This window comes from Nycticebus coucang, chromosome 2 (genome assembly GCF_027406575.1).
Source record: "Nycticebus coucang isolate mNycCou1 chromosome 2, mNycCou1.pri, whole genome shotgun sequence".
NCBI lineage: Eukaryota > Metazoa > Chordata > Mammalia > Primates > Lorisidae > Nycticebus > Nycticebus coucang.
Genome location: NC_069781.1, coordinates 3,123,671 through 3,149,934, shown reverse-complemented (window position 1 = coordinate 3,149,934; position 26,264 = coordinate 3,123,671). Strand labels below are relative to the sequence as shown.

The window sequence follows — 26,264 nt, the reverse complement described above, 5'->3', positions numbered from 1 at the left end:
GTCAGGACAGGGGTGCAACATTTATTCATTCAACACCTATTTGTTGAGCACTCACTAAGTGCCAGACACCATTAAGGCCCTAGGGATATTGCAGGGCACAAAGAGCTCTGAGCTCATGGTCCTGCCACATAGGATAGTCCCCAAACAGGCCCAGAAGTGAGATGTCATGGAGGGGGTGAGTGAAGGCTGAGGAGGGGAAGGCAGAGGCTCGCTCCTAGCCATGGCCTGGTTTCATACACACCCCAGCCTTTCCCAGAGCTGGAGGATCAGGTTCTATTTTTAGCCTCCTTTGGCAGAGGAGGAAGCCCCAGTTGGGGAGATTAAGTAGCTTCACTTGGGGCACTCAGGAGGGTGGAGGCCCAACCACAGTGGCGGTGAACTCCAAGAACCCAGAGTGGAGCGAAGGAGAAGGTGGTGGGCTGCTAGCAGTGGCAGGCAGTCAGGACCCCCCCTAATTCCCTTCCACAGCAGCCCAGCTGGCTGGCTCCCGCTGTTTGCCTCTGTGGCTGCAGGGAGTTGCCGCTGCACCAGCCCTCAGAGGTAGGGCATGGATCAAGGTGATCACAACAGCTTTTCTGCCCCATTCCCCTTACAGATTTAGCTTCTCAGAAACTTCCTAGCCTCAGGAAAGGTGGTTCCCCTGAGCCATGTGAGCCGCACATGAGTGAGCAAGCAGGGAACTGAACAGGAGGGGAACTGAGTGCTCCCAACAGATACAGCACCCAAGGAGGGCTCAGGTTCCAGCCATACTCCTGGGGACCTTCTCAGGCCCATGGGAGTCTAAGGATGTGGGCAGCCTGATCATCTAGTATCTTCAAAGTGAAGATGACACTGAGAGGCTTTTTTTTTTTTTTTTTTTTGTAGAGACAGAGTCTCACTTTATCGCCCTTGGTAGAGTGCCGTGGCCTCACACAGCTCACAACAACCTCCAAATCCTTGGGCTTAGGCGATTCTCTTGACTCAGCCTTCCAAGTAGCTGGGACTACAGGCGCCGGCCACAATGCTCGGCTATTTTTTTGTTGCAGTTTGGCCGGGGCTGGGTTTGAACCCGCCACCCTCGGCATATGGGGCCGGTGCCCTATCTGCTGAGCCACAGGCGCCGCCCCTTGAGAGGCTTTTTGTTTTGGCCCTAAGAGTATGGTAGGGTGGGTGGTCCATCCTGGTGGCCAGAGTGCTCAGGATATCTCCAAAGGGGAGAGCTGGACAGCAGGAATGTGCTGTGGCATCCGAGGTGCTAAGCCAGAGTGTGTTAACTGGATCCTGCCCCAGGCTTCTGGATGGGGAGAGGTATACAGTGATGATGGTCTAGGCAGCCAACCTGTAGGTCCTCACCTTCCACTCGCCCTGGTGCCTGATGACGCCCTTCGTATATTTAGTGAGGTCTTTCTTAGCCTGAACATTGGCCTGGAGCCTCACCTTGGGGTGTGAGAAGCTCCTGAGCTCCCAGAAGACAGGGGCGAAGGGCTAGGAAAGGTTTTGCCTCTCCTGCAAACTGTCTCCAAGGACCCCGGGCTTTGGGGTCTTCACTCTCCTGATCATTGGCTCTGTGACCTAGAAGAAGCCCCTTTACTTCCTTGAGCTCTGTTTCCTTACCTGTAAGCCTGGGACAGAACACCTGCTGGGTGTGCGTGGAGATGGACAGGCTCCGTGGCACTGGTGTACACTCTGTTCATATTGTAAAGATCTGCACATTTCAGGCCTGAAATAAACCTGGTGATCCCAGGGCCTTGGAATGGGTCCAGCCTGCACAAGGAAACTCAACCTTGCAGTTGGCGGGTTCAAGGAAAAACTTGTTTTTGACGTTTATATGCGGATCTAACGTCGTACACCTACCGTAAGTTACATCTGGATAAAAACTGACTTGTGTGTAAACCCAACCGTCTGCCCAAAAAGAGACGAAACGTGTCCACAAGGAGGGCCTTTCAAAATACAGAAAAGGGGCCTTTGTTTCCACATTCGTGGCCTGATCCTGGAATCTCAGGCTGGGACCCTGTTATCTCGTTTCACCGGGCAGATGAAGAAACTGAGGCTTGGAGGCGAGAAGGTCTTCAGAGGGGTGGGAACACCCATTGCTCCTTGCCAGCTCTGGGGACTTAGCGCCCTCTCCCACGCCAGCGAACTTGGGCACTACCGCCCCTGCGCGTCTGGGTTGGAGGAGTAGGGGCATGGGAGGAGCGGCCGAGCACGGCTCCTCCCCGGGCGGGGCCGCCCTGCGCGCGCGCGCGTCCCCGCCAGCCTAATTAGACGCGCGGTTTGTTTACAAACATGGGCACCCGGCAGGTGCGCGCCGTCCCGCCTGTGCGCGGCCGGCGTTCTAAAGCGGCCCAGCCCCCCAGAGGCCCAGGGGTGCCCAGGCGCAGGCCTGGGTACTGGCTGCCTTCCTGCTTTTCCACGCCTCCCTGGGGCACCAGGAAATTCGCCGCCAGGCTCACGTCGTCTGCGCATGGAGGGGAGGGCGCGCGGGTCTGGCCGCGGGACCGCCTCCCGGAGTCCCTGCGTCCCCACTGGGTCGAGGTGGGCGGGCGCTGAGTCCCGCCCCCGCGCGCCCCCCGGGCCGGGCCGCTCGCGGCCGGGTCGGCGGGGCGGGCGGAGGCGCGCGGGGAGGGGCGCGGTGCCGGCGGAGCCGGGACATGTAGTCCCCGCGTCGCGGCCTCCCCTGGGCGGCCCTGGCGCGGGCCCGGCCACGGACTACGACTCCCGCCAGGCGCCGCGGCGCAGCGCATGAGCCCTGCTCTGCTCCGGCGCGTCTATTATGCTGCCGAGGCCGGCGAGCCAAAGAGGAGCCGGCCGCGCGGGCCGGGAGGGGACGGCCGCCGGAGCCGCCGAGGCCAAGTACGCCTTTCTCTTGCTTCCTTGCGCGCGCGGGACGGCGGGCGGCGCGGGCGGCGGCAGGCCGGGCCGGGCCGGGGAGCGCGGCCCCGAGCGCCCCGCGCAGGCCGCCAACGCGTCCGGGGGAGCCTTGGCGCCCGGGGCCGCCGCCGCCGCCGCCTTTGTGCGCGGCCACGATGCAACAAAGCGCGGCGGCCGCCCGGGGTCGCGGCGGCGGCGCGGGCTCCGCTCCCCTCCGCCCGCTCCCTCCCGGCAGCCTCCGTCCTGGGCTCGGGGGCGTCGCCGCGGCCGGGGCGCGCAGCCCGGAGTTGGCACGGCCCGCGCACCCCGCTCCAGCCCGGCCTCCGCGCGCCCTCCCTCACGAAAGGGATTTTTTTTCCCCCTTTCCTCTGCCCGCCATCTTTTGGAGGGGCGAACCCAGGGAGGACGCGGAGGGGGAAGGTGTGCGCAACGTCCCCCTGCCGCGGCCGTGCGCTCGGGCGCTACTTTCTCCGCGCCCGGCCAGCCGGCCTAGCTCCTGGGGTTCCGGTCTGGGGACCGTCGCCGCGCGACGGGGCGGGGGGCAAGGTTGGGCCCGGGCCTGGGCTCTGTGCAGCCACCCCGAAGAGCGGCGTCGTGGCTTGGGGGGGAGGCGTCCCCCCAGAGTTATAGGCCAGGAGCTGACTTTGAGCCCCTTTGAATTGCCGGATTATCGCAGTCAGGCCAGGAGAGATCCAGTTCCCGTTTTGAAATCAGCCTGAAAAGCGCTTAATACGGGCGAGGTCGAGTTGCGGGGCGTGGGGGTGCTTTCCTTCTTCCCACTGGGGGTGGGTACGCGTGTAACAACATGGTACCAGCCCATCCCGGGAGAAATGTACGCCCTAAACTTACACCTCGTCCTAACTGAGCTCCCTGTGAATAAAGCTGGGGGTTTGGGGGAAGTCCTCTTTATTTCCACCGGTTGCTCTTACGGGGGCTGGGCGGGGATGGAGGGAGGCCTTGGGCGCTTCCTTTCCCTCCTGGGGAGGCGCCACAGTACTCGGTGGAGACCCAGCTAGGGCGGGGCCTTGTAGTCCTCTGCACGAGTTTCTGGGTTGAACTCCATCCCTGAGTGTCTGTGGTCCACAATTTCGATTGAAAGCATTCCGCACGGAAGTGCGCTCTTTGGTGCTGCTTTTATGAGAAACTTGGTTATTGTCTGCAAAGTTACTGGGGATGGGAGGTGCTGAGGCATCTATGGGCCTAGGGACCGGCGGGAACAAGAGGAAAGTCCTTACTCTTCACATCCTCCCACTCCCCAAATGAGCAAGAAGAAAGGAGTTTTGTCTTTGCCCTGCTTTTTTGTAGGTTTTCTCCCTGTACTGGGTTGATGGGTGGCCCTGGGTGACCCTGAGATCTCTGCATAGTTATGTGTTTTTCTGGGGAAAGTAGTTTCTTTCTGGTTTGCAGTGGCATCTGGGAAAGATCTGAACCCGTCCAAGGGGCTGGCTCCAGGAATGAGGGTCCTTTCCTGGCAGTGCTGAGCAGCTCACCCAAAGCCTCTCAGCAAATAAAGGTCCATGTTTGCCCTTTTCTGCGTTGAGGCTGGTGTGCCTGCAGGGGAGATAAGGCACTGCCTGTGAGGCTAGGTGCATTTCTGACCTTTCTGGTAACCTCAGGGGCACCAGCCTCAGGGAAGACCTCTTTGTGGCCCTCCACTCTTAGCCCGGCCAGTGGGACTTGCACACTGGCAGGGGAGGGATTCTAAAACTTTCTCTGGGGCAATCAGCACCATTACGATTCTCATTTTTAGAAAGTTAATTACTTTCATACAGCTCATACCTGCTTTGCAAGTGCGCTTTTCCCTTACACTCTGGATGCAGTCGTCCACAGAAGGGAAAGTGGGGTCATTGAGGAGGAGGTGCCTGGGCCAGCTGCCTGCACCCTCTTCCTCCAGGCTGCCCAGGTGCCAGCTGCAAGAGCATTGGGCTGCGCTGGTGGTGATTGCACAGTCCACTTCCTGGTTCACAGCGGCAGAGCTTTTCTCTGGGGAATGGGGCCAAGGTCTCCCAAAGTCTGGTGGCCCTTTCATCTGACCAGCAGTGGGGCTGTTGTCATTGGAAAGAGCCACAGCATACACAGTGCTGCGGGGGATGAGGGGGTGCACTTCCCTGAAGCCACTCTGCAGATAGGTCAGCAGATAGATCCTCCTCTCATCTCCTTGACGGGTCAAGGTGTAACCAGAGGGGATTTCAGGTCCCAGGCTTAGGCGTCAGGGAGCTGGTATCTAGCGGTTTCTCGCTTCAAAGGTGACTTTAGTAAATTATGGCAGAATGTGGTGTTCTGTTCCATAAGAAAGTTTTGGAACTTGTGGGTCTGTTTGGGGCCTTCCCACCCCGCTGAGGCTGTGCACCCTCGTTTGAACGGGAGTCTGCAGGTGGCAAAGCGCTGGTACAGTTTGGGTCAGGTTTTGCCAAAAACAACCTTGCTCGGGCGGCGCCTGTGGCTCAGTCGGTAAGGCGCCGGCCTCATATACCGAGGGTGGCGGGTTCAAACCCGGCCCCAGCTGAACTGCAACCAAAAAATAGCTGGGTGTTGTGGCGGGCGCCTGTAGTCCCAGCTACTCAGGAGGCTGAGGCAAGAGAATCGCTTAAGCCCAGGAGCTGGAGGTTGCTGTGAGCTGTGATGTCACATCACTCTATCGAGGGCCATAAAGTGAGACTCTGTCTCTACAAAAAAAAAAAAAAAAAAACACAACCTTGCCCCTCCCCCACCCTCCATGTTCACAGGTCAGTGCTACCACAGAAGGGGTGGGGGATGGGGACTCCCTGCTCCAGATGCTATGCCCCAGCACCTGACATGCCATAGAGATCTTTTAAAGGGAAAGTGGTGCATTTGGGGTAATTCACAAGTTGACAGTTTACTGGACACACTTGATTGAGTTCAAGGTGGAGACATGGGGACCTATGTGTGGTCAGAGCCTCTTGGCTCTGTTATATGCCTGCTGTTGGGTGGTTTCTTTTCCTACCTTTTTACTATTCTGTAAGAGAGCCAGTTCTCAGTCAACCTTTGTCACCTCACATTGGAAAGATGCAATTTGGAGGATGCCCCCCTCCTTCCTTGACACAAGCCCCCCAAGGTGCCGTAGAGCGGGTCAAGAAGGGGGTAGCTATTGCCATCATGGTTGGCTGTCCCTGCAGGAGCTGTGGTGACTGTGATCTTATGATACGTAGCAGGAGGAAGAAAGATCACTTGTAAGCCACAAAAGAGGATGCCCTCCCTCTGCGGCCTTCTAGCCCTAGCTGACCACAGTCAGTGCACCTCACAGCGGAGTCCTGGGAGTGCCTCCCAGGTCAGGGTCTGGGGATGAGGTCAGTAACAGCAGTGGCTCTGCGGGCTGTGGACTCAGGCCACATACCTTGTTAGGGCTCTGTGTTCTCAGCTCTCACCCTCTCCCAGGGTCCTACAACCCTGGGGCGTTTGTGGTTGGGGGTGGGGAGAGAACATAAAGGAAATCACATAAAAGACCATGTATTGATGGGACCCCACCTACATTGGGGTGATTTGGAAGATGTCATCTTCAGGGCTGGCCCAGCAGGTGGGTGGTGGGTGGACACATCAGCTCTACAGTGCAGGACCCAAGGGTATAGGACTGAGAGGTAAGGCCCGGTTGTGCTGGACCTACGTCTTGGCTTGGCCTGGGCAGGGAGGTGAGGCCTGACAGTGGCAGGGCCCTGGCGTTTGGTGCTGAGCGTTTGGTTCTCGTCAGGCTGACCCAGAGGAGAGAGTTCCTGTGTGCCCGAGCAGACCAGGGTGCTGAGTGGGCCCCGCTACAGCTTCTAGAAACTGCCAGACTTGGTGAGCATTGCAGGGCCCTTGCCAGTGCGGCCAAGGAGGCATCTGGTCCCAGGCCGCCCCTGTGAGTGTGTGGCCACCACCCACAGAGGATGGTGCCCCCTTCCCTCTCCAGACCTAAGCGTCCTCTCTGACTGCACACCTCTGCAGAGTGTCTCCTCCTTGAGAGGAGGGTGGGTCGGTGGGTGACCTGGGCTCCAGGGTGCCTTGCTGTGCACCTGCTTGGAAGTCGTGGCTTCCTGCATGTCTCTGTCTACAGCCCTGTGGGCTCTTTGCATGCTCCCTGAGAACCCACTGCAGTGTAGTGTCCTGTGGCCTCTGTCGTGATGGGGACAAAGCCTCAAATAGGTGAAGGGTATGGCCAGGCCAAGGTGCCCACTGTGGTGGGTATCTCAGGTCATATGGAGGTGACATCCCTGCAGGAGAAGGAGCTTCCTAAGGGGGCTGTGGGGTCGCCTAGAACTGGATCAGAACTCAGAAGGGGCGGGAGAACATAGGGTCCCACAGGCATGGGGGGTGGAGGGGAGGCTGTGGTGGCAGCTGCTGCCGCCATGGAGAGGGTGGGTCCATGGAGAGGCCCTCTGGGTGGGACTGGATCTGTTTGCTGGGGGCTTTGGGGTGCAGCCGGGCAGCTGCAGGACAGCAGGTGTGACGTGGACATGGCCCACTTAGGAGTCTGGCCAGACGTGCCCTTGGCGCTGCAGGGAGGTGGCCAGTGGGCGGTGTCCCATGCTGCCTGGCCACCCTCCCTGGGGCTCCTCTCAGGCCGCTGGAGGCCCCCAGTCCCCAGTTCCTCCCCTGGCTCCATAGAAGGAAGCAGTTGGCTCTGTCTGTCACTGTAGCCAGCCCTGCCCTCACAGATCCAGTTTCTCAAGTGTTGGAGGATGGCCCCAGTGTGGCCACTGGTCACCATGTGGGCCAAAAAAGCCCCCTTGGGCCACCCTGGGACAGATGCTGGGTCAGCCCCAGTTCAGACCAGTCTCTGGAGGTAGCAGGCTGGTCCCGTCTAGGAGCACCCAGCTCCCTGTCTATCACGGCTGATTGCAGCAGTGCCCTCCGCGAGGTGATGGGGGTAAGTTTGGTGTGGGGAGGATGGCCATTTCTGCTGGTTCTGGCTTTGCCTGGGCAACCTTTTCCCACCTGGAGATGGAGCTGATGGAACACTCACCAATGCTGCCCAGACTGAGTGTAGTGGCAGGGGGGCATGGGGTCCCCCCAGGGTACAGAGAACCCCAGTGATACAGAGTGACCCCAGTATCACCGGCCCCAGGGGACAGACTTGAAGGCTGTTTTTACTGCTGATGTGGACAGTGACTATGCAGGGCAGGTGGGTGGCCAAGACCAGCTGAGCCCCACCCCTGCCCTCCAGCCTACCTGAGATGCAGGGACTTCCTGCCTGGCTCTTCCTACCTTGGCAGCCCTGCACAGCCAGCCTTATGGTGCCATAACCCCCCACACTGTGTCCGTGCCCCCATGGACTCTCCTCTCCTCCCTGGCTCCCAGATCTTAAAAGCCGCCTTGCCCTTCACCTCCCCCATGCCATGGGCCAGAGTGGTCTTCCCTAGCAGACCCCAACCCTGTCTTCCTGCTGAAAGCTGGGGTTCCTTCCTGCCTGGAGCCTAAATAAGGTCTCCTGCTCTAGGGCCAGGCCAGCCTGCAAATGTCCTTCCTGGTTCAGCCACTGCCTCAGGGCCTGGTGTGGGGGCAGCGCCACCTGTCCTTGGGGAGTGAGTGCTGCCTTGTCTCTGCGGAGTGCCCAGGAACACCCAGCTCCTTTCTGGGGGAAGGAGTGAGCTGCTGGCATCCTGCCATGATGGGGGGGGCGGGGGGAGGCACCGAGGACACTGCTATATAGAGTATGGTGACTGGGCGGATCCCTACCCTGGAGAGACTGGGCAAGATCCCAAAGAGGCTTCAGGGGAAAGTAGAATCCAGGGATCTGGGGGAGGGGCCCCTCCACGTTCCACCCTCCCAGGCAGGGCCCACCTGTCACCCCTAGCCTGTGGCTGCCGAGTCAGATGTCCCCCCTGAGGTGTTGCAGGTCCTTCTTGAGGACCTTGTCAGAACCCTCTGAACTCTGGGTTTCCTTTTTTTTTTTTTTTTTTAAGAGACAGAGTCTCACTATGTCACACTAGGTAGAGTGCCATGGCGTCACAGCTCACAGCAACCTCACACTCTCAGACTTAAGTGATTCTCTTGCCTCAGCCTCCCAAGTAGCGACTACAGGCGCCTGCCACAAAGCCCGGCTGTTTTTTTTGTTGTTGTTGCAGTTGTTGTTTTAGCAGGCCCAGGCGGGGTTCGAACCCTCCAGCCTCGGCGTATGTGTCTGGTGCCCTACCCACTGAACTATGGGCGCTGCCTAAACTCTGGGTTTCTGCTTGGTTTTCAAGGACTTCTGTGGTCTGAGAGTTTCTGCTCTGGGCAGTTTTGGATCCTCGTGTTAAAGGTCCTCTTTACATCAACTTGCACCCTGCCCTGCCTGGTTTTGTGGGTAGCTGAGGTGGAGGGTGGGCCCCAGGGGTGGTCTCCGAGCTTGCCAAGTGGCAGTGGCACATCCAGCTTCCTGGCCTGTCCCCAGGGTTCTCATGCTGCTTCCTGCCAGGGCTGTCGGGGCTGAGCCCTTCAGCAGCAGGTGGGGGTATTGAGAGAGAAGTTGGTTGTGACTGCACTTTCCCACCTGGTGCTCTGGATAAGGTAGAGCCTAAGGAGCAGGTTTTTATCCCCAAGAGCCCAGACTGGGGGGCACCCCCTGCTGCTGCTCCAGTCATCCTCTGGCCCTTTCCCTGCTGCTGAGTAGTGCTAAGGCCCTCAGAGGGGTGGGGCCCTCACCCTGTAGATAGGAGTAGGGCGTGACTGGTGCTCCTCTGCTTCCCCCAGGGTCCCCTCATTGCTGCCCCCCCCCACACACACCCGTTATCAAGAAGCAGACTCCAGACGTATCTCATCATAGAACTTTCAGTATAAAACTCTAAATGGACTTCAAAATTATTGCAGGTCACCCAAAGTGTTAACACAGGCTCTGAAACTGCTTGGTGTTGAGCAGCACCCTTCGCTCATTCTGGCTTGCCTGTGAGTGAGCTGGCCTGAGACCCGGGCACCACCCCCAGCCCCAGCTGGGGCTCCAGCCCCCTTCCTGGGCCATCGTGGAGCCTGCGCTGGCCAGCCTCCCTTCCAGCAACTGGAAGGGCTGTGCAAGGGGCTTCTGAGGCTCGGTGGGCCTGACGCCAGCCCCCTTGGTGGCCGCCTTTCTTACAGGGCCCACACCCAAAAGCTCTGGGAATGAAGGTTTTGTTCTAAATTTTTTTGGAGCAAATCCTTGGCCCTTCACGGCTGATAAAAGGCTGTCCTTGGCGTGAACCTTTGTGTTTCCTGCAGACTTGTTTGGTTTGGGACGTCATCTCCGGGGCCTCCTGCCCCTGGGAATGCTGCGCTCATGGGTTTAGCTTTCTGAACCAAAAAAAGTTCAGTCGTAAGGCACATGGCCCCAAGGACAGCTGTGTGGAGGGGTCCCACTCTGGCCTGGGGGAAGGATAGGAGAGTGAGGGGCTGGTCCCTGTGTGTCCAGTGGTTTTTTTGTTTTGTTTTGTTTTTAGACAGAACCTCAAGCTGTTGCCCTGGCTTAGAGTGCTGTGGTATCACAGCTCACAGCAACCTCCACCTCTCCCAAGTAGCTGGGATTACAGGCGCCTGCCACAACACCCAGCTATTTTTTGGTTGCAGCTGTCATTGTTTGGCAGGCCCGGGCTGGATTCAAACCCACCAGCTCAGCTGTGTGTGGCTGGCGCCTTAGCCGCTTGAGCCACAGGCGCCGAGCCCCAATGGTCTGTCTTCTCTTCTAGAAGCTGGAGTTGTGGGGCGGCGCCTGTGGCTCAGCGAGTAGGGCGCCGGCCCCACATGCCGAGGGTGGCGGGTTCAAACCCAGCCCCGGTCAAACTGCAACAACAAAAAAAAATAGCCGGGCGTTGTGGCGGGCGCCTGTAGTCCCAGCTACTAGGGAGGCTGAGGCAAGAGAATCGCGGAAGCCCAGGAGTTAGAGGTTGCTGTGAGCCGTGTGACGCCACGGCACTCTACCCGAGGGCGGTACAGTGAGACTCTGTCTCTACAAAAAAAAAAAAAAAAAAAGAAGCTGGAGTTGTGGAAGGCCATGTTTGTCCTGAGCAGACATGGACTGACTGCCTGTGTGTACCAGATTCACTCTCAGATGTGACTTGTCCACACGGTGCCCCCAGGGCAACTTGAGGCCCATGTGTCTTTGCTGCAGCCCTCGGGTGACTTGGGGATGAGCAGCACCTTCCCTACCCCACCCTGAAATGTCCTTGCCAGTGCGACATTGTGGCTTGTGGGACCTGGGGCCTCGTCAACCCCAACTACCTCCTGTTTTTACAGTGAGGCTGACTGGGAAGGGGGGGTCTGGTCTGAGCCCTGGCATGGCAGGACCCCCGGTTGCTCCTGGCCTTTCTCTTTTGGCCTGATGCCCTGTCTGGTATGCTGTGCCCTGCATGCTCAGTATCACCATCGGACTTGGGGGTTTTTTGGGGGGGGAGCGGGAAGCCCAGGGTCCTGTCATCCTGTGACTGCTTATAATTTGAGCATCAGGCTGCCCCTCTTTTCAGTGCTTGTAACCCTGAGCAGGAGCTGCTCAGGCAGCAAAAGAGGGACCCTACCTGGTGTCATCTTTGTCGTCTGTAGGGTGGGCATGGCCATTCTGACCTCGTGGGTGTGCTGAGGACTGTGGGACCCTGGCCACCACCCATCTGTTCCCGTTTTCTCTAGTGTCTGCTCCTGTCTGGCCTTGATGTGGCCAGCAGAGGGGGTGAGTGAGTGTGGTGTGAAGTTGTCCCACCTGCAGGAAGCTGGGTTGAGGGGCTGTTTTGGGGGGTAATCCGCCCCTTCCCTCACCCTATTTGGAAGCTTCGCATTAATCTGTGCCTTTTGTCAGCAACTGGTTTTCAGTGAGTGGCTGAACCCTGTGAGCAGGTCAGCTGGTTTTAATTTCCTTCTGGAAGCCTCAGTTGCCGCCCCCCCTCCCCCCAGCTGCCATCAGCCTCAGGTCGGGAAGCTGTCTCCCACCGCCTCGTTTCTGCCACCCATGGAGGTTTTTTAAGGCAGTTTGTGGGTCTCCCTGGTCCTTGCCAGCATCCAGGTAGGGTTCCCCCTGCACAGATGTCCTCTGGTCATTCAACTGTGCTGTCCAGATGGCTCTGAGAGGCAGAGTGGGACACACCTGTCCCCCTACACTTCAAGAGAAGACGTCTGTGGGCAGGACCAGCTTCTGGGCTAGAGAGGACGGTACAGCGCAGATGTGCTGAGTCTGGGGCCTAAGGCTAGGGGCATAGGCTGGCAGGGGTACGGCTGGGATCAGTGCCCTGAGCCCCTCAGCCCCCCTCCTGCTGGGGAGGGGTCCCCTGACCTCTCACCCAACTGTCACTTACTGGTCTCTCTGCCAGTGGGTGCTTTCCCAGGAGGTGAAGGGGATCAAGGGGGCCCCCAACCCTTTGCTTTCTGTCTCCCCTTTCCACCTCCCACCATGCTGGCACCAGGCTGCCTGGCGGCCTCACTTTAGGAAAAAAGCTTCTTGGGAGCCCCGCAGGCAGCTTACCATGCCCCATGGATTTTTGAGGGGTCTGAGTACATTTCAGCAGTGTGCTGAGGGTGGTATTTCATTCCCAGGAGACAGGAGGCTGGGCTGCTATGCACAGCCCTGTGCTGTGGGGCAGCCACTTGCCCGTGTGTTTCTGGGGGTTCATGCTCCTCTGAATCCCATAGGCCTTCCTGGCCCAGTGGGGCACTGCTGGACAGTAGTTCTGGGGTGGGGTCACTCTCAGGCCACTGTGGCCTGCAGTGTCTGCTGGCATTTGGTGAGCCCATCATCTGGGCTTCCCCCAGCAATGCCAAGAGGGCTGCAGGCCGGGCATCAGGTGGTCAGTGGGCTGGTGAATCCAGGCCACTCCCCATCATTGCAGGGCCAGGCTGCCCTCGCTGGGCATAGGGTGTACAGGGCCGACATTCATGGCTGAGGGTGGCTTAGGGGGCCTTGGGTCCCAGCATTGTGCCTGCAGCCTCCTCGTGCCACGAGTGCCCTAGGCGCCTGGGGCCTGGCATCCACTTGGAGCCAGCCACTACTGTCAGAGTGGGTGTAGCATTGGGGGGTCTGGTGTTGGCCTGGCGCTCTGTGTTTGACTCCTTTTGCCTCAGAGAGCTGCGTGGCTGGTACATAGCAGCGACCTGGGGCCTGGCCTGGCATCTGCACTGGACCCTGTGTGCTGGGCCCTGAGAGAAAGGTGGTCCAGGGGTTCCTACAGGCCTCAGCAAGGGCTGTTAGGCAGACGGAGACCCTGGAGCGTTTCAGGTGGATGCCTGGCTTGGTCCAGCTTGTTTCTGACAGGTCCCCTCTGCTGCGCTGGGGCTGGCCCATCCAGGGGAGGGCAGAGCTGGGAGACCTGCAGGGGTGGTAGTGAGGGGCAGAAGCTGCCCGGCTCTGGCGTCGGGAAGAGAGTTGCTCCGGTGACCTGGGTCTGCGCTGAGCACGGCCAGACTTCTGTCTGGTGGTGAAGAGGCCGGAGCTAGTCCAACTGGGCCCCTGCTGGGGCTGGGGCAGCAGTGGCTCCCCAGAATGGTGGTGGTGGCTGTGCCTAGGGTGTGGGAATGCTCTCCAGTGAATGTGAGACAGGGAGCCTGCCAGGAGCAGGCATCAGGAATGCTCAGAGCCAGCTCTTAGGGCAGCACCTGCCTCGTGGGGTCCACAGTCTCTGTGGTGTGGCTGTGCCCACCGTGGCAGTTCACACACATGTCCAGGTCTAGACATTTGCCCTGCAAGGCTCACAGGTGGCTGGCTCTGGGGTGGCTGCTGCCTGTGCTGGTAGGAGGCCCCAGCCCTGCCCTGCATGTGCCGCAAGCACGTGGGGCGACTTGAATGGCAGCACAGTCCACTGAAGGATCGTCCTTTCCAGGCGGAGATGGGGCCACATGGTGTACATGTGCTGCCCTGGCGCCCTCCCTGGAGGAGAGCTAGAGGTTTGGGGGCGGAGGGGGCGGCCTCTGTGCGTTTCCTTACTGTGTAGTCCTCCTGTGAGCATGCCACCCCCGGGGCTGTCCCAGGCACACTAGGGGCTACGGTGGCCAGCCCTTCTGATTGCTGGGCTGGGGCAGAGTGAAGTAGAAGTCGGCAGGGTCGGAGCCACATTGTCACCCTCCTGATTGGCCGAGGCTGGACCGGGTCACAGCCCTGCTGCCATCACAAACCCGAGCTCATTCTCCTGGTTACGGTGGAACCTTGCCCTGTGGCCTCCAGCTCCCGCACCGCTTGAGGGTCTGCGAATGTCTGGGTTGCTGTTGGCCCTGCCGCCCTGACCACCGAGTCTGTCTCGTAGCTGTCTGTGTGAGGATCGTTCTTTACACAGTTGCCACAGCCAGGAATAGTGGACAGTCCAGTGGAAGCGAGTTGGCCCCTACAAGTGGTGGTTGGTGGTCAGGTGGCCGAGTCCTCTGGCACACTCACCTCCACCTTGGAGCAGGTGGCCCGTGCCTGAGTAACATCCCCTCCCTGCCTCTTCTCCCCAGTTGAAGAGGGCAGTGGCTGCAGAGTCTCCCTGAGCAAGGTCATTGTTGGCTCAAGTAGCTTTTTGGACAGCTACCTGCCTAGGTGGTGGGAGGGCAGCCATACATGGCCCCTGAGGAACCCACTGAGGCTAGAGGGGTGGCCTAGTCTCAGCAGCGACAGCCTTTGTCCTCCAACCCTGCAGGTGTTGCCTGGTTGGGCCCGGAAATGGGATGCCACGTCTCCTCGGGGCACATGGAAGACACGAGGGCTTCTCTGAGCCCCTGCTGTGACGGGAAGTGAGCGAGCTGCCAGAGGATGTCCACTGCCGCCACTGTTGCCCCTACGGGGATCCCAGCGGCCCCAGGCCCTGTGAACCCGCCCCCACCAGAGGTCTCCAACCCTAGCAAGCCTGGCCGCAAGACCAACCAGCTGCAGTACATGCAGAATGTGGTGGTGAAGACGCTCTGGAAACACCAGTTCGCCTGGCCCTTCTACCAGCCCGTGGATGCAATCAAGCTGAACCTGCCGGTAAGTAGACCCTGCTCCAGCTGTGCTTTCACAGCCTGCTGCCCCTGGGTGGGCAGGTGCTGTGGACGGGGCCAACTGGGCATGGGAGGGTGGAAGTGGGAGATCCTGTGTGCCTCCAGGGTGGGTGCTGGGCAGATAGCGATGGGGCTGCAGGAGCAGGGGCCCCCCCCAGTCCATATTTTGTCCTGCTGTGGTCTGTGTGCCGAGTATGCTTTAAGGCCTGCTTTTCCTGAGTTTTGCAGCACCTGGTGTCCTGATTGTGAACCTGGTTTGGTGGCTGGTCACCTTCAGGTTTAGACTCCCTTCAAGGAGCTTGGCCCCATCTCCAGCATGTAGACTGGCTCCAGGGTTCTCCCCTCCACGCAGGCTTGGGGTCAGGAGAGAGGTTGGGCAGAGTTTGCAGATGGCCCAGGGCTCACCCCAGACAGCAGCCCGCTTTCCTGCAGGTGGCCAGAAATGGCCCAGGCCAGCCCCGTATCACCTCACTGTCGAAGACTGTGCTGTGTCCTGGGAGTTATAAAAATTACTGTGTAATGCTTTTGAACATCTCTCTCCTAGGATTATCATAAGATAATAAAAAACCCAATGGATATGGGGACAATTAAGAAGAGATTAGAAAATAATTATTATTGGAGTGCAAGTGAATGCATGCAGGACTTCAACACCATGTTTACAAATTGTTATATTTATAACAAGGTAAGACGCACGCACAATAAGGATCTGGGTCCCAGGCAGGCGGTCCCGGGCCCTGGACAGCAGCTCTCAGGTGGCCCAGAGCGTGTTGAGCACCCTCAGGCCTGGCGTTCTCTGGTCCTGGTCCATGATTCCCACATGGCACCCGGATCTTGCTGTGGTGGGGAATGGAGACTGGGAGGATTTTTGGAGGAGAGGATGCACCCAGACGCTCTGAGACATCCTTGCCCTTAGTGTTAGACACTCTAAAGGACTCAGTGCAGGCCCCCGTGTGCACCTGGGTAGGAGATTGGCCAGTAAACTGTGATTTTTCGGCATCTGCCCAGAATGACGCAGATGCTGTCATGGGGAGGCCACCATCTGTGGAACAGTGTTCAGGGAGAAGAAGGGATTTGGGGAGTTGCTTGACTTGTGGGGTTTTTTTGTTTCTATAATAGTGTTATGAATAAAGTAAAGATGAACAGGAATGCTGAGTTGTTGAGGCTCTTTTTCTGCATTTGGTGGGATGAAGGCTGAGTTTTGTTTTTCATGCTTTTCTGTATTCCAAGATTTTCCACGTGGAAATTGACACATGGCTCCCTCCTGGTCTACCACATCTCTTTTAAAAAAGCTTTAAATAAGTGTTTTCTCAAGCTTACAACCCGTGCTATGTTGTGCAAGCGTTTAGCTTGCATCCTGATAAGTGACCGGGCTTTCTCTGTCTTCAGCCCACAGATGACATAGTGCTAATGGCCCAAGCCTTAGAGAAAATTTTTCTGCAGAAAGTGGCCCAGATGCCCCAGGAGGAAGTTGAATTATTACCCCCAGCTCCCAAGGGCAAAGGCCGGAAACCGGCTGCGGGAACCCCAAGTGCAGGTAAAGGGGGTGGGGGGTGGGGGGGCAGGTTGGGGGAGGGGACTCTATCCCTTGAATGTCCAAGCCCAGCTCCCTGCTAGACGAGCCAGGCATGATGACCAGGCAGGTGCCAGCCTTGGCTATGGTGTCCAGCAGGTACCCTGGATTAAGGAAGACTCCCTCTGGAGAGGAAGTTAATGTCTGGGGGAAACTCTTGTGTCCTTGTTCTCCAACTCCCAGTCCTCCCCACCAAGCCCCAGATGTGTGGCTGCCTCTCTGTGTAGCCTGTGGCCTTTGTCTTCTAGCTCTCTGCCTCCTTGGGGACCTGCCCCAGCCCCGGGTCCAGTAGGACCCTGTCTCCCTGTGGGGAGTGCAGTGGTAGTGACCAGTACTCTGAGCCTGCCCCGACCCCGGGTCCAGTAGGACACTGTCTCCCCGTGGGGAATGTGATGGTAGTGACCAGTACTCTGAGCCTGCCCCGACCCCGGGTCCAGTAGGACACTGTCTCCCCATGGGGAATGTGATGGTAGTGACCAGTACTCTGAGCCTGCCCCGACCCCGGGTCCAGTAGGACACTGTCTCCCCGTGGGGAATGTGATGGTAGTGACCAGTACTCTGAGCCTGCCCCGACCCCGGGTCCAGTAGGACCCTGTCTCCCGTGGGGAGTGCGGTGGTAGTGACCAGTACTCTGAGCCTGCCCTGACCCGGGTCCAGTAGGACACTGTCTCCCTGTGGGGAGTGCAGTGGTAGTGACCAGTACTCTGAGCTTGCCCCGACCCCGGGTCCTGTAGGACACTGTCTCCCATGGGGAGTGCAGTGGTAGTGACCAGTACTCTGAGCCTGCCCTGACCCCGGGTCCAGTAGGACACTGTCTCCCTGTGGGGAGTGCAGTGGTAGTGACCAGTACTCTGAGCTTGCCCCGACCCCGGGTCCTGTAGGACACTGTCTCCCATGGGGAGTGCAGTGGTAGTGACCAGTACTCTGAGCCTGCCCCAACCCCGGGTCCAGTAGGACACTGTCTCCCTGTGGGGAGTGTGATGGTAGTGACCAGTACTCTGAGCCTTCCCCGACCCCAGGTCCAGTAGGACACTGTCTCCCCGTGGGGAATGTGATGGTAGTGACCAGTACTCTGAGCCTGCCCCGACCCCGGGTACAGTAGGACACTGTCTCCCTGTGGGGAATGCAGTGGTAGTGACCAGTACTCTGAGCCTGCCCCGACCCCGGGTCCTGTAGGACACTGTCTCCCTGTGGGGAGTGCGGTGGTAGTGACCAGTACTCTGAGCCTGCCCCGACCCCAGGTCCAGTAGGACACTGTCTCCCTGTGGGGAATGCGGTGGTAGTGACCAGTACTCTGAGCCTGCCCCGACCCCAGGTCCAGTAGGACCCTGTCTCCCGTGGGGAGTGCAGTGCTAGTGACCAGTACTCTGAGCCTGCCCCGATCCGGGTCCAGTAGGACACTGTCTCCCTGTGGGGAGTGCGGTGCTAGTGACCAGTACTCTGAGCCTGCCCTGACCCGGGTCCAGTAGGACACTGTCTCCCTGTGGGGAGTGCGGTGGGAGTGACCAGTACTCTGAGCCTGCCTGACCCCGGGTCAAGTCGGACCCTGTCTCCCCGTGGGGAGTGCGGTGGTAGTGACCAGTACTCTGAGCCTGCCCCGACCCTGGTCCAGTAGGACCCTGTCTCCCTGTGGGGAGTGCGGTGGTAGTGACCAGTACTCTGAGCCTGCCCCGACCCTGGTCCAGTAGGACACTGTCTCCCTGTGGGGAGTGCAGTGCTAGTGCCCAGTACTCTGAGCCTGCCCTGACCCGGGTTCAGTAGGACACTGTCTCCCTGTGGGGAGTGCGGTGGTAGTGACCAGTACTCTGAGCCTGCCCGACCCCGGGTCCTGTCGGACCCTGTCTCCCCGTGGGGAGTGCAGTGGTAGTGACCAGTACTCTGAGCCTGCCCTGACCCGGGTTCAGTAGGACACTGTCTCCCTGTGGGGAGTGTGGTGGTAGTGACCAGTACTCTGAGCCTGCCCGACCCCGAGTCCTGTCGGACCCTGTCTTCCCGTGGGGAGTGCAGTGGTAGTGACCAGTACTCTGAGCGCTGGGTCTGACCAGGCCTGGGAACTCAAAGAAGAGGCCTGTTCAGTGCCACGGAACGTCTAGTGCTGCGGTTGGGAGCAGGTGGGTAGTTAGGGAGGGTCTGTCCTCAGTTACTCAGCAAGTTTAATGGGGTCTGAGTTCAGTCCCAGTTTTCTCGGACCCCAGGGCTGGCTCCTGACCTCTTTGGGCCTGTGCCCCGAGGGTCCCTACTCATTCATGCACTGAGCACTTGCCCAGGATGCACTGGGCTGGTGCCCCACCCTCAAGGTGCAGGGCCAGGGTCTGGCTGAAGGGTACTGTGCTAGTAGAGCCCACCAGGCTGAACCCCCCCCTTCCTTGTCTCAAAGGTACGCAGCAAGTGGCAGCCGTGTCCTCTGTTTCCCCGGCGACCCCCTTTCAGAATGTGCCCCCTACCGTCTCCCAGACGCCCGTCATTGCTGCCACCCCTGTTCCAACCATCACTGCAAATGTCACATCGGTGCCCGTTCCCCCAGCGGCCGCCCCACCTCCGCCCTCGACACCCGTCGTCCCTGTGGTCCCTCCCACACCACCTGTCGTCAAGGTGAGCGCCCTTAGCCGGAGGGGCTAACAGACAAGGTTGGCTGGGGTCTGAGCTGGCCAGGGGTTCTGAGTTCAGGGTAGGTGTGGGCAGGCAGCAAGCTTGGTGGAGTGCCGGCCGTGTGGAGTGGTTCTCTCTGTGCCCTGGGAGGTCAGGCCTTTGTTCCTGGCTCAGGGAGCTGAAGGTCACACAGCTGGCGAGGGCCGGGCTGAACTTGGACCCCAGCTTCTCTGGCCTGTGCAGCCCAGTGGTCAAGGTGGGGAAGGTGGGGGAGCAGCAAGGGCAGGAGGGATCCCATTCTCCCTGCTCATTCCGGGCAGACCCAGCTGCACCGCACTGGTGTGTCGGGAGCCAGTGGCTCCCTCTTGGCTGGGGGCTTCTCACAGTGGGCGCTGGCCTGGCCTGGGCCCAGCCCCTAGTGGGCGCTCCCTACAAGGTCTGGGGCTAGCGGGGCCTGTCGAGTCTCAGCTTGGAGCAGGGCCTGTGCCACACGCTCACGTGTGTTATCTTCTTCGATTTGATCCTCACAGCGGCCCTCGGGGGCAGGCAGTATTTCCCCCATCTTACAGATGAGGAAGCGGGCGCTCAGAGGGGTTTAATGGCTCGCCCAAGGTAAAAAACGCCACCTCCCTTGCTCTCCTCCCCATGGCCTTCACTGCCTGCACTTCTGGGCGGCGCCTGGCCAAGCGCCTCCCACAGCGTGGGGCTGTTTTTGGAGCATGTCTCATTTGCCACAGCCAGATGAGCCCGCCCCCGTCCTCTGCGGCACGCGCTTGGTGCTTGGCATCCCGTGGGTGCCCGTTAAGTCTTTGTGGGTAGCAGCTCCTGCCCTTGCCAGTCTTGAGGACAGCGGCTCTGCAGGGCCATGGCCATGAACAGCTCCGGACAGCAGACTCTTGTGGTCTGGGAGTACGTGGTTCCTCTGGCCTCTGTCTTCCAAGCTAAGATAAGGAGCAGCTTATCTTCTGAGCTGGTCCCAGGATACACATCAGGCCCTGTTCTGGAAGGCTGTAGTGATGCCCGTGGGCCTTGGGGCTTCCTGGAGAGACCTGCACACCCTTGGGATGCCTGGCATTAAACAGCTCCCTCATCTGGCAGATGCCTGTGTTATCTGCCTGGGGCCCAGGACACACCCACGGAAGGCTCTGGGGATCATCTCACTGCCCCCTGCTTGAAATAGCCCTCTGTGGCCCCCCCCCAGCCCTTCAGGATGGAGTCCAGACTCACCCAGTCACTCATGGTGCCCTGGAGTCCCTTGGTCCCAAACCTGCTGTGGCTGCTTTGTGTCTCCTGGCAGGCTGGCCTCTGTCTTCCACCCCCGGAATGCTTTCCTGCCTCCCCTGTCCTGTGCAACTTGTGTTTGTCCTTGGAGCCCCCAACTCTGAGGCCCTCACCTGAGACTTTCCCACTGGTCTTTAGAAGCAGAAAATTACGCCCAGGTCTCTGAAGCCCCCATGTCCCAAGTCCTGGCCCACGGTGCTTATTAGGTGTTGAGTGACCTGCATGCAGCACCTCGTGGCTCTGGACAAGACACACGTGCCCATCTGGGGCCACTAAGCCCTTGGGGCCCTAGGAGAGCGGTGCCACCCATGCTCAGGCATGGGTGAGTTTCAGAGTTGAGTCTGAGTTGGAGTCCCAGTCTCACCACTGCCAGCTGTGTGACCTTGGGCCAGTGCCATGGCCTGTGAGCCTTGTGTCCTCTGCCGTGGGGGCAGCTGGGAGGATGACAGGGCCTGCATGGGGTCGCTGGGTCTGGGGCCCGGCAGGGAGTCACGTGGAAGTGCAGCTGCAGCTGGACACGTCCTCACAGCCGAGTCCTGATTTCTGTGCTCACTTGTTGTCTCACTGTTACAGAAAAAGGGCGTCAAGCGGAAAGCAGACACCACCACTCCCACAACATCCGCCATCACCGCGAGCCGGAGCGAGTCACCTCCGCCGCTGTCAGACCCCAAGCAGGCCAAGGTGGTGGCCCGGCGGGAGAGTGGGGGCCGTCCCATCAAGCCACCCAAAAAGGACCTGGAGGACAGTGAGGTGCCCCAGCACGCGGGCAAGAAGGGCAAGCTGTCGGAGCACCTGCGCTACTGCGACAGCATCCTCCGAGAGATGCTCTCCAAGAAGCACGCCGCTTACGCCTGGCCGTTCTACAAGCCGGTGGACGCTGAGGCCCTGGAGTTACATGACTACCACGACATCATCAAACACCCCATGGACCTCAGCACCGTCAAAGTACGTGGCTGGGTGGTGGGCCGTGGGCAGCAAGCCAGCTGGGCCCTCCTCACCCTGTCCATGCAGCCCCAGTGTTGGAGGAGCCGGCTATGCCGACATCCTGAGTCTGTGCCAGCCAAGTGGGGATATGGCCTGCCCGCTGGGCACACACATGCCTGGGGCTGGCCTATGCGGCCTCAGCTATGGTCCGGCAGGGTTCAGGGAGTAATATGTGCCCTGCTTGCTGGTCAGCGACCTGCAACTTCATCGCCACTCTTTCCTGTTGAAGCCAGATTGGCAGTTTTGCTCATTTCCTTTCCGTCTCTTACTCCTGTGGTCAGCACAAGTTGTAAGGCTGTGCGTTGCTTCCCTCTGGCCCCAGTGTGGGTACCTCACAGCAGATGGGACCGTTGGGTGGCCATAGGGACAGACCTGGCCTCTACCTTATGGCTGCCATCGATCCTAAACGAGGTAGCAGAGCTGAGGCCCCGAGTCTTGGTTTTCCAGCCCCATGCCTGGGCTCTCGGGCATTGCACTCTAGGTCAGAGCACTTCTGGTTCAAGCAGCATGTGGCCTAGGCTGGCTGAGACCACATCGCAGAGGCCTCCTAAGAGGCAGTGGCCCAAAGTTTGGGGAGCTCCTTCTGGTTTCCCTGCAGCAGATGGGAGGTTTCTGAGCTCCCAGCCCCTACCCTCCCTCTGCGCCAGTTCCAAGGTGCTCTGGCAGTGGGAGCAGGCATGGCCCCCGCCTCCTCCAGGAGCTGCTGTGTGGCCGCAGGACGGTGGGCTCATAGCAGAGGGTACCTGTTCGTTTTCATCTTCGGGTTCTGGTTCTGTAAAGGCAGGTCTCAACCACCTGCCTCATTTTCCAGAATTAACAACCTGGGGCATGATCTCTTGGTTAATACCTTCTCTTCCCCCAGTTGATTGTAGATTTCAAGAATGTCAGGGGCAGGACAGACCCAGCTGTTCATGGCCACAGAGCCTGGGGCTCATTCAGGAGAAGTGAGAGGCTAGACTCCCACTGTGCCCCCCTGGAGCAGGGAAGCTGAGGCTGGAGCTATGCCAACCAAAGGGTTTGTACACTGCCACCACGTTACAGAAACAGGAGTTGTGGGCCAAGAGTCAAAAGGCCAGATTTGCCCTTAAGACTCTAATAAGGAAGATTTAGGAACTAGTTCACTGTGAAGCCAGGATTTGCTTTGTTCAGAGCTTCCCATCCCCATCACCCGTTGTGGCCTGGGGAAGAGCCTGGTGCACCCCAGGGCCTGCTAACACAGCACAGGCCTTAGGGAGGAGCAGAAGGCAGTCCCAGTGTTGGGAAAGTAGCACAGAGCAGGAAAAACACCCTTGTTGTGGACAGTCTTTTTTTTTTGGCTGGGGCTGGGTTTGAACCCGCCACCTCCAGCATAGGGGGCCGGCGCCCTACTCCGTTGAGCCACAGGCGCCGCCCTGTAGACAGTCTGTTTTTCTTTCTTTTTTTTTTTTTCTTTTTTTTTTTTTTGTAGAGACAGAGTCTCACTGTACTGCCCTCGGGTAGAGTGCCGTGGCCTCACACAGCTCACAGCAACCTCTTAACTCCTGGGCTTAAGCGATTCTCTTGCCTCAGCCTCCCGAGTAGCTTGGACTACAGGCGCCCGCCACAACACCCGGCTATTTTTTGGTTGCAGTTCAGCGGGGCTGGGTTTGAACCCGCCACCCTCGGTATATGAGGCCGGCACCTTACCGACTGAGCCACAGGCGCCGCCCCCTGTAGACAGTCTTAAAGGGTGAAGTTTTGGGGGAATTTGTCCTACCACACCTGAAAAAAAAAGAGATAAGACTCTCCCAACACATGGCTCGGTGCCTGTAGCACAGTGGTTACAGCACCAGCCACATACACGGAGGTGGCGGCTTCTAACCCGGCCCAGGCCAGCTAAAACAACAAGGACAAGTGCAACAACAACAACAAAAAAAAGCTGGGCGTTGTGGCGGGCACCTGTAGTCCCAGCTACTTGGGAGGCAGAGGCAGGAGAATCACTTAAGCCTAAGAGTTTGAGGTTGCTGTGAGCTGTGATGCCACGGCACTCTATCAAGGGTGACAGAGTGAGACTCTGTCTCAAAAATAAATAAATAAATAAATAAAAGACTCTTCCAATACCAGAAAGCATTCAGATGCCCCCTGGCTCTCTCTGCCAGCTCCCCGGGGCGTCCCAGGCTGGGGTTGCCGCTGCTGAGGCGGGATGCTGGCAGGTGGACCCTGACTGTTCTGTCTTGTTTGCACTGAGCCCAGCAAAGTCGTGAGCTTTAGGGAGGGCTTGGGGTAAGGACTTGAACCCCATGTCTATTGCCCGTTCTCTACTGGAAGCTGTCCTGAGATGGGGGCTCATCCCTGGTAGGCAGTGTGTCCTCCCTTTGTCATTGTCACGAGTTGTGCCAGCCCACTCACTGATTGAGCTGTTCTTTGTGTGCCCCGCGCCCTACGTGGAACTACCTACCTGGGCTTCAGTACCCTGCTTACCAAGCCCCAAAAGAATCTGCAGTGGGTTTGACCACAGGGATCCTATGGTGGCCTCACAGCCTCTGTCTTCTCTGCTCCTGCAGGAGTCAGGAGCTGCCACTGGGCACGGTGTGCTATTCCTGAATTCCATCTGGGGATCTTGGGATAGTTAGGTGTTCCTGTAAGAAGCAGGGTAGACTCCTCAGAGGAAAAACTAAAGGTTTCATTTCTCATGGAGTACCTTTTCCTTCCATCCGGGGATATGTGTCTGGAGTCCCAGGCTTTCCCTTCCAAGCCACCAAGTCACTCTGTCATCCCCCGACTCGAGGTCTGGAGAGCAGGCTCCTTGGATGGCAGTGCATGGTTCACCCTGGCGGGTCTAGCTGAGAGTGCAAGCCCCAGGCCTTGCGGCCCCGCTCACTGTCCTATCGCTGTGTGTTGCAGAGGAAGATGGACAGCCGCGAGTATCCAGATGCACAGGGCTTTGCTGCCGACATTCGGCTAATGTTCTCAAACTGTTACAAATACAACCCCCCGGACCACGAGGTGGTGGCCATGGCCCGGAAACTCCAGGTAACCTGAGGCTGGGCACAGGGAGGGTTAGTGGCTTGGGTCCACACTTGGGAGAGATGGAGAGACGTGAGTGTCTTGTCCTGCCCAGGGGCCTCCGGGAGCCTCCTTCACTCAACAGTTTTCCTGAGTGGTAACCAAGTGCCTGCTGGGCTGTGAGTGCGTTCCTGGCACATGGGGGTGAACAGGCAGCCTCTGCCTCCAGGGACTTCAGGCTGGCATTGGGGGTAGCCGTGAGTGGCTGGCCCTCTGCCTGGGCTCTGACTGCAGGGGGCTGGCACATACTGCCCATGGAATGGCAGATGTCCACTTTCCTGTGACTGTGTGAACTGAAAGTCCTAGCATGTCTGTCTGTGGCAGGGGAGGAAGTCATAAGCTCCTCAACAAGGATTGTGGATGTCAGCTTCAGTGGCAGTTCCTTTGTAGCTTTTTGCTTTTCTGACAAAAGTCAAAGGCATATATGTTATAGAAAATATGGTGACAGAGGGACATTTTAAGGGAAGACAGGAGTATCTTGGTCTGGCCTCTGGCACTAATCTCCCTGCAGAGGGTGTCTGGGTGCACTTGCTCCTGAGGTCCAGGCACTCAGACATAGGCATACCCACGGAACAGTGTGCCGTGTCTGTTCTTACCTCTTACAACTGACTGGATGGAGGTAGATTCTGTTTTTATAAACAACAGTGCCAGTATTTTAAATGTTAGAGATTCAAAAGACTCTTTTTTTTTTTTTTTTGAGACAGCCTCAAGCTGTTGCCCTGGCTAGAGTGCTGTGGCATCACAGCTCACAGCAACCTCCAACTCCTGGGCTTAAGCGATTCCCCTGCCTCCGCCTCCCAAGTAGGTGGCATTACAGGCACCTGCCACAACACCCGGCTATTTTTTGGTTGCAGCTGTTGTTGTTTGGCGGGCCCAGGCTGGATTCGAACCCACCAGCTCAGGTGTATGTGGCTGGTGCCTTAGCTGCTTTTGAGCCACAGGCGCCGAGCCCAAAAGACCTTTCTTTGGAGGAAAAAGTAGAAATTACAGACATTTATCCACTTGCAGGGCTGCTATCTTTCTGAAGGACCAGAACGCTGTGTAAGACGTTCTCAGCCCCTTGCTCAGAGCCATTCTGGAACCCTGAGCAGTTTGTGGCATTATCTTCGATGACTTAGGACCCACACAAGGGATGGTGGTGCTTCCTTCCTGTGGGTGGCCGTGCCAAAGGCTACCCCTGCTCTGTGCTGGGTCCTGCTGGGGAGCATGGCATAGTGGCCCTAGAAGTCCCATTGCACCCAAATGAGCCACTAGGAGCCCTTGTTTTACCCTGAGACTTTGGGACTTTGCTGTGTCTTGAACCCAAAAGGCTATATTATTTTTTTTTGAGAAAGAGTCTCACTCTGTCACCCTGGGTAGAGTGCTGTGGCATAATAGCCGAAAGGAACCTCAACTCTTGGGCTCAAAGCAATCCTTGCTTTAGCCTCTCAGATAGCTGAGACTATAGACACCTGCCATGATGCCCAGTTTTTCTATTTTTAGTAGAGACAGGGTCTCACTCTTGCTCAGGCTGGTCTGAAATTCCTGAGCTCAAGCAATCCACCCACCTTGGCCTCCCAGAGTGCTTTGATTGCAAGCATGAGCCATTGCACCTGGCCCCAGAAGGCTTTAAGACATAGTTCTCTGGCTCCTGGTTAGTTTCCAGCTGAGCTGGGTGAGGAAGCCAGGGCCATGGGCAGCGTCGGGCTTGGCACGCAGAGCACAGAGGCTGACAGCTCTGATCCTGTTCCTGTAGAAAGTGTGGTCTGTGGTGGGGCCACACAGGCTGATGACACATCGTTGCTGCAGACTAGTTAGTAGTTACTGCTATCAATTTTGTAAATTGAGCCCAACAATAAAACGACCAAAATGGCCTTCCAGGCTGTTGGCTGAGAGCAGGCTGTGTGGCAGCGGCTTAGATGAGGCTCTGGGGGTGGACACGCCTCTGGGGAGACCAAGCCTGGGGACAGAACCCAGAGTGGGCTTTTCTGAACGCTGGGCTCCACGCTAGGAAGCGGGGTCGTGTTGTATGTGTGCAGATCAACATGGATTTGGGGGTGTGAGTTGTGCAAATCCACATCTCTCCTCGTGGCCCTGCCTCCCTGTCTGGGCT

General features: G+C 58.4%; 1 protein-coding gene across 2 annotated transcripts in view; it reads left to right on the top strand.

Annotated features, from left to right (window-relative positions):
• Positions 1-2,684: 2,684 nt before the first annotated feature.
• The window catches only part of BRD3 (bromodomain containing 3), a 36,027-nt gene continuing 12,447 nt past the window's right edge, over positions 2,685-26,264 (top strand). For both annotated transcript variants that reach the window (XM_053558648.1, XM_053558646.1), the window contains exons 1-7: positions 2,685-2,832; positions 14,385-14,710; positions 15,269-15,406; positions 16,111-16,258; positions 18,672-18,886; positions 20,738-21,109; positions 24,011-24,139. In XM_053558648.1, the coding sequence (XP_053414623.1) occupies positions 14,498-14,710; positions 15,269-15,406; positions 16,111-16,258; positions 18,672-18,886; positions 20,738-21,109; positions 24,011-24,139 (1,215 nt within the window). In that variant the 5' untranslated portion in view covers positions 2,685-2,832; positions 14,385-14,497. The remainder of the gene's footprint in view (positions 2,833-14,384; positions 14,711-15,268; positions 15,407-16,110; positions 16,259-18,671; positions 18,887-20,737; positions 21,110-24,010; positions 24,140-26,264) is intronic.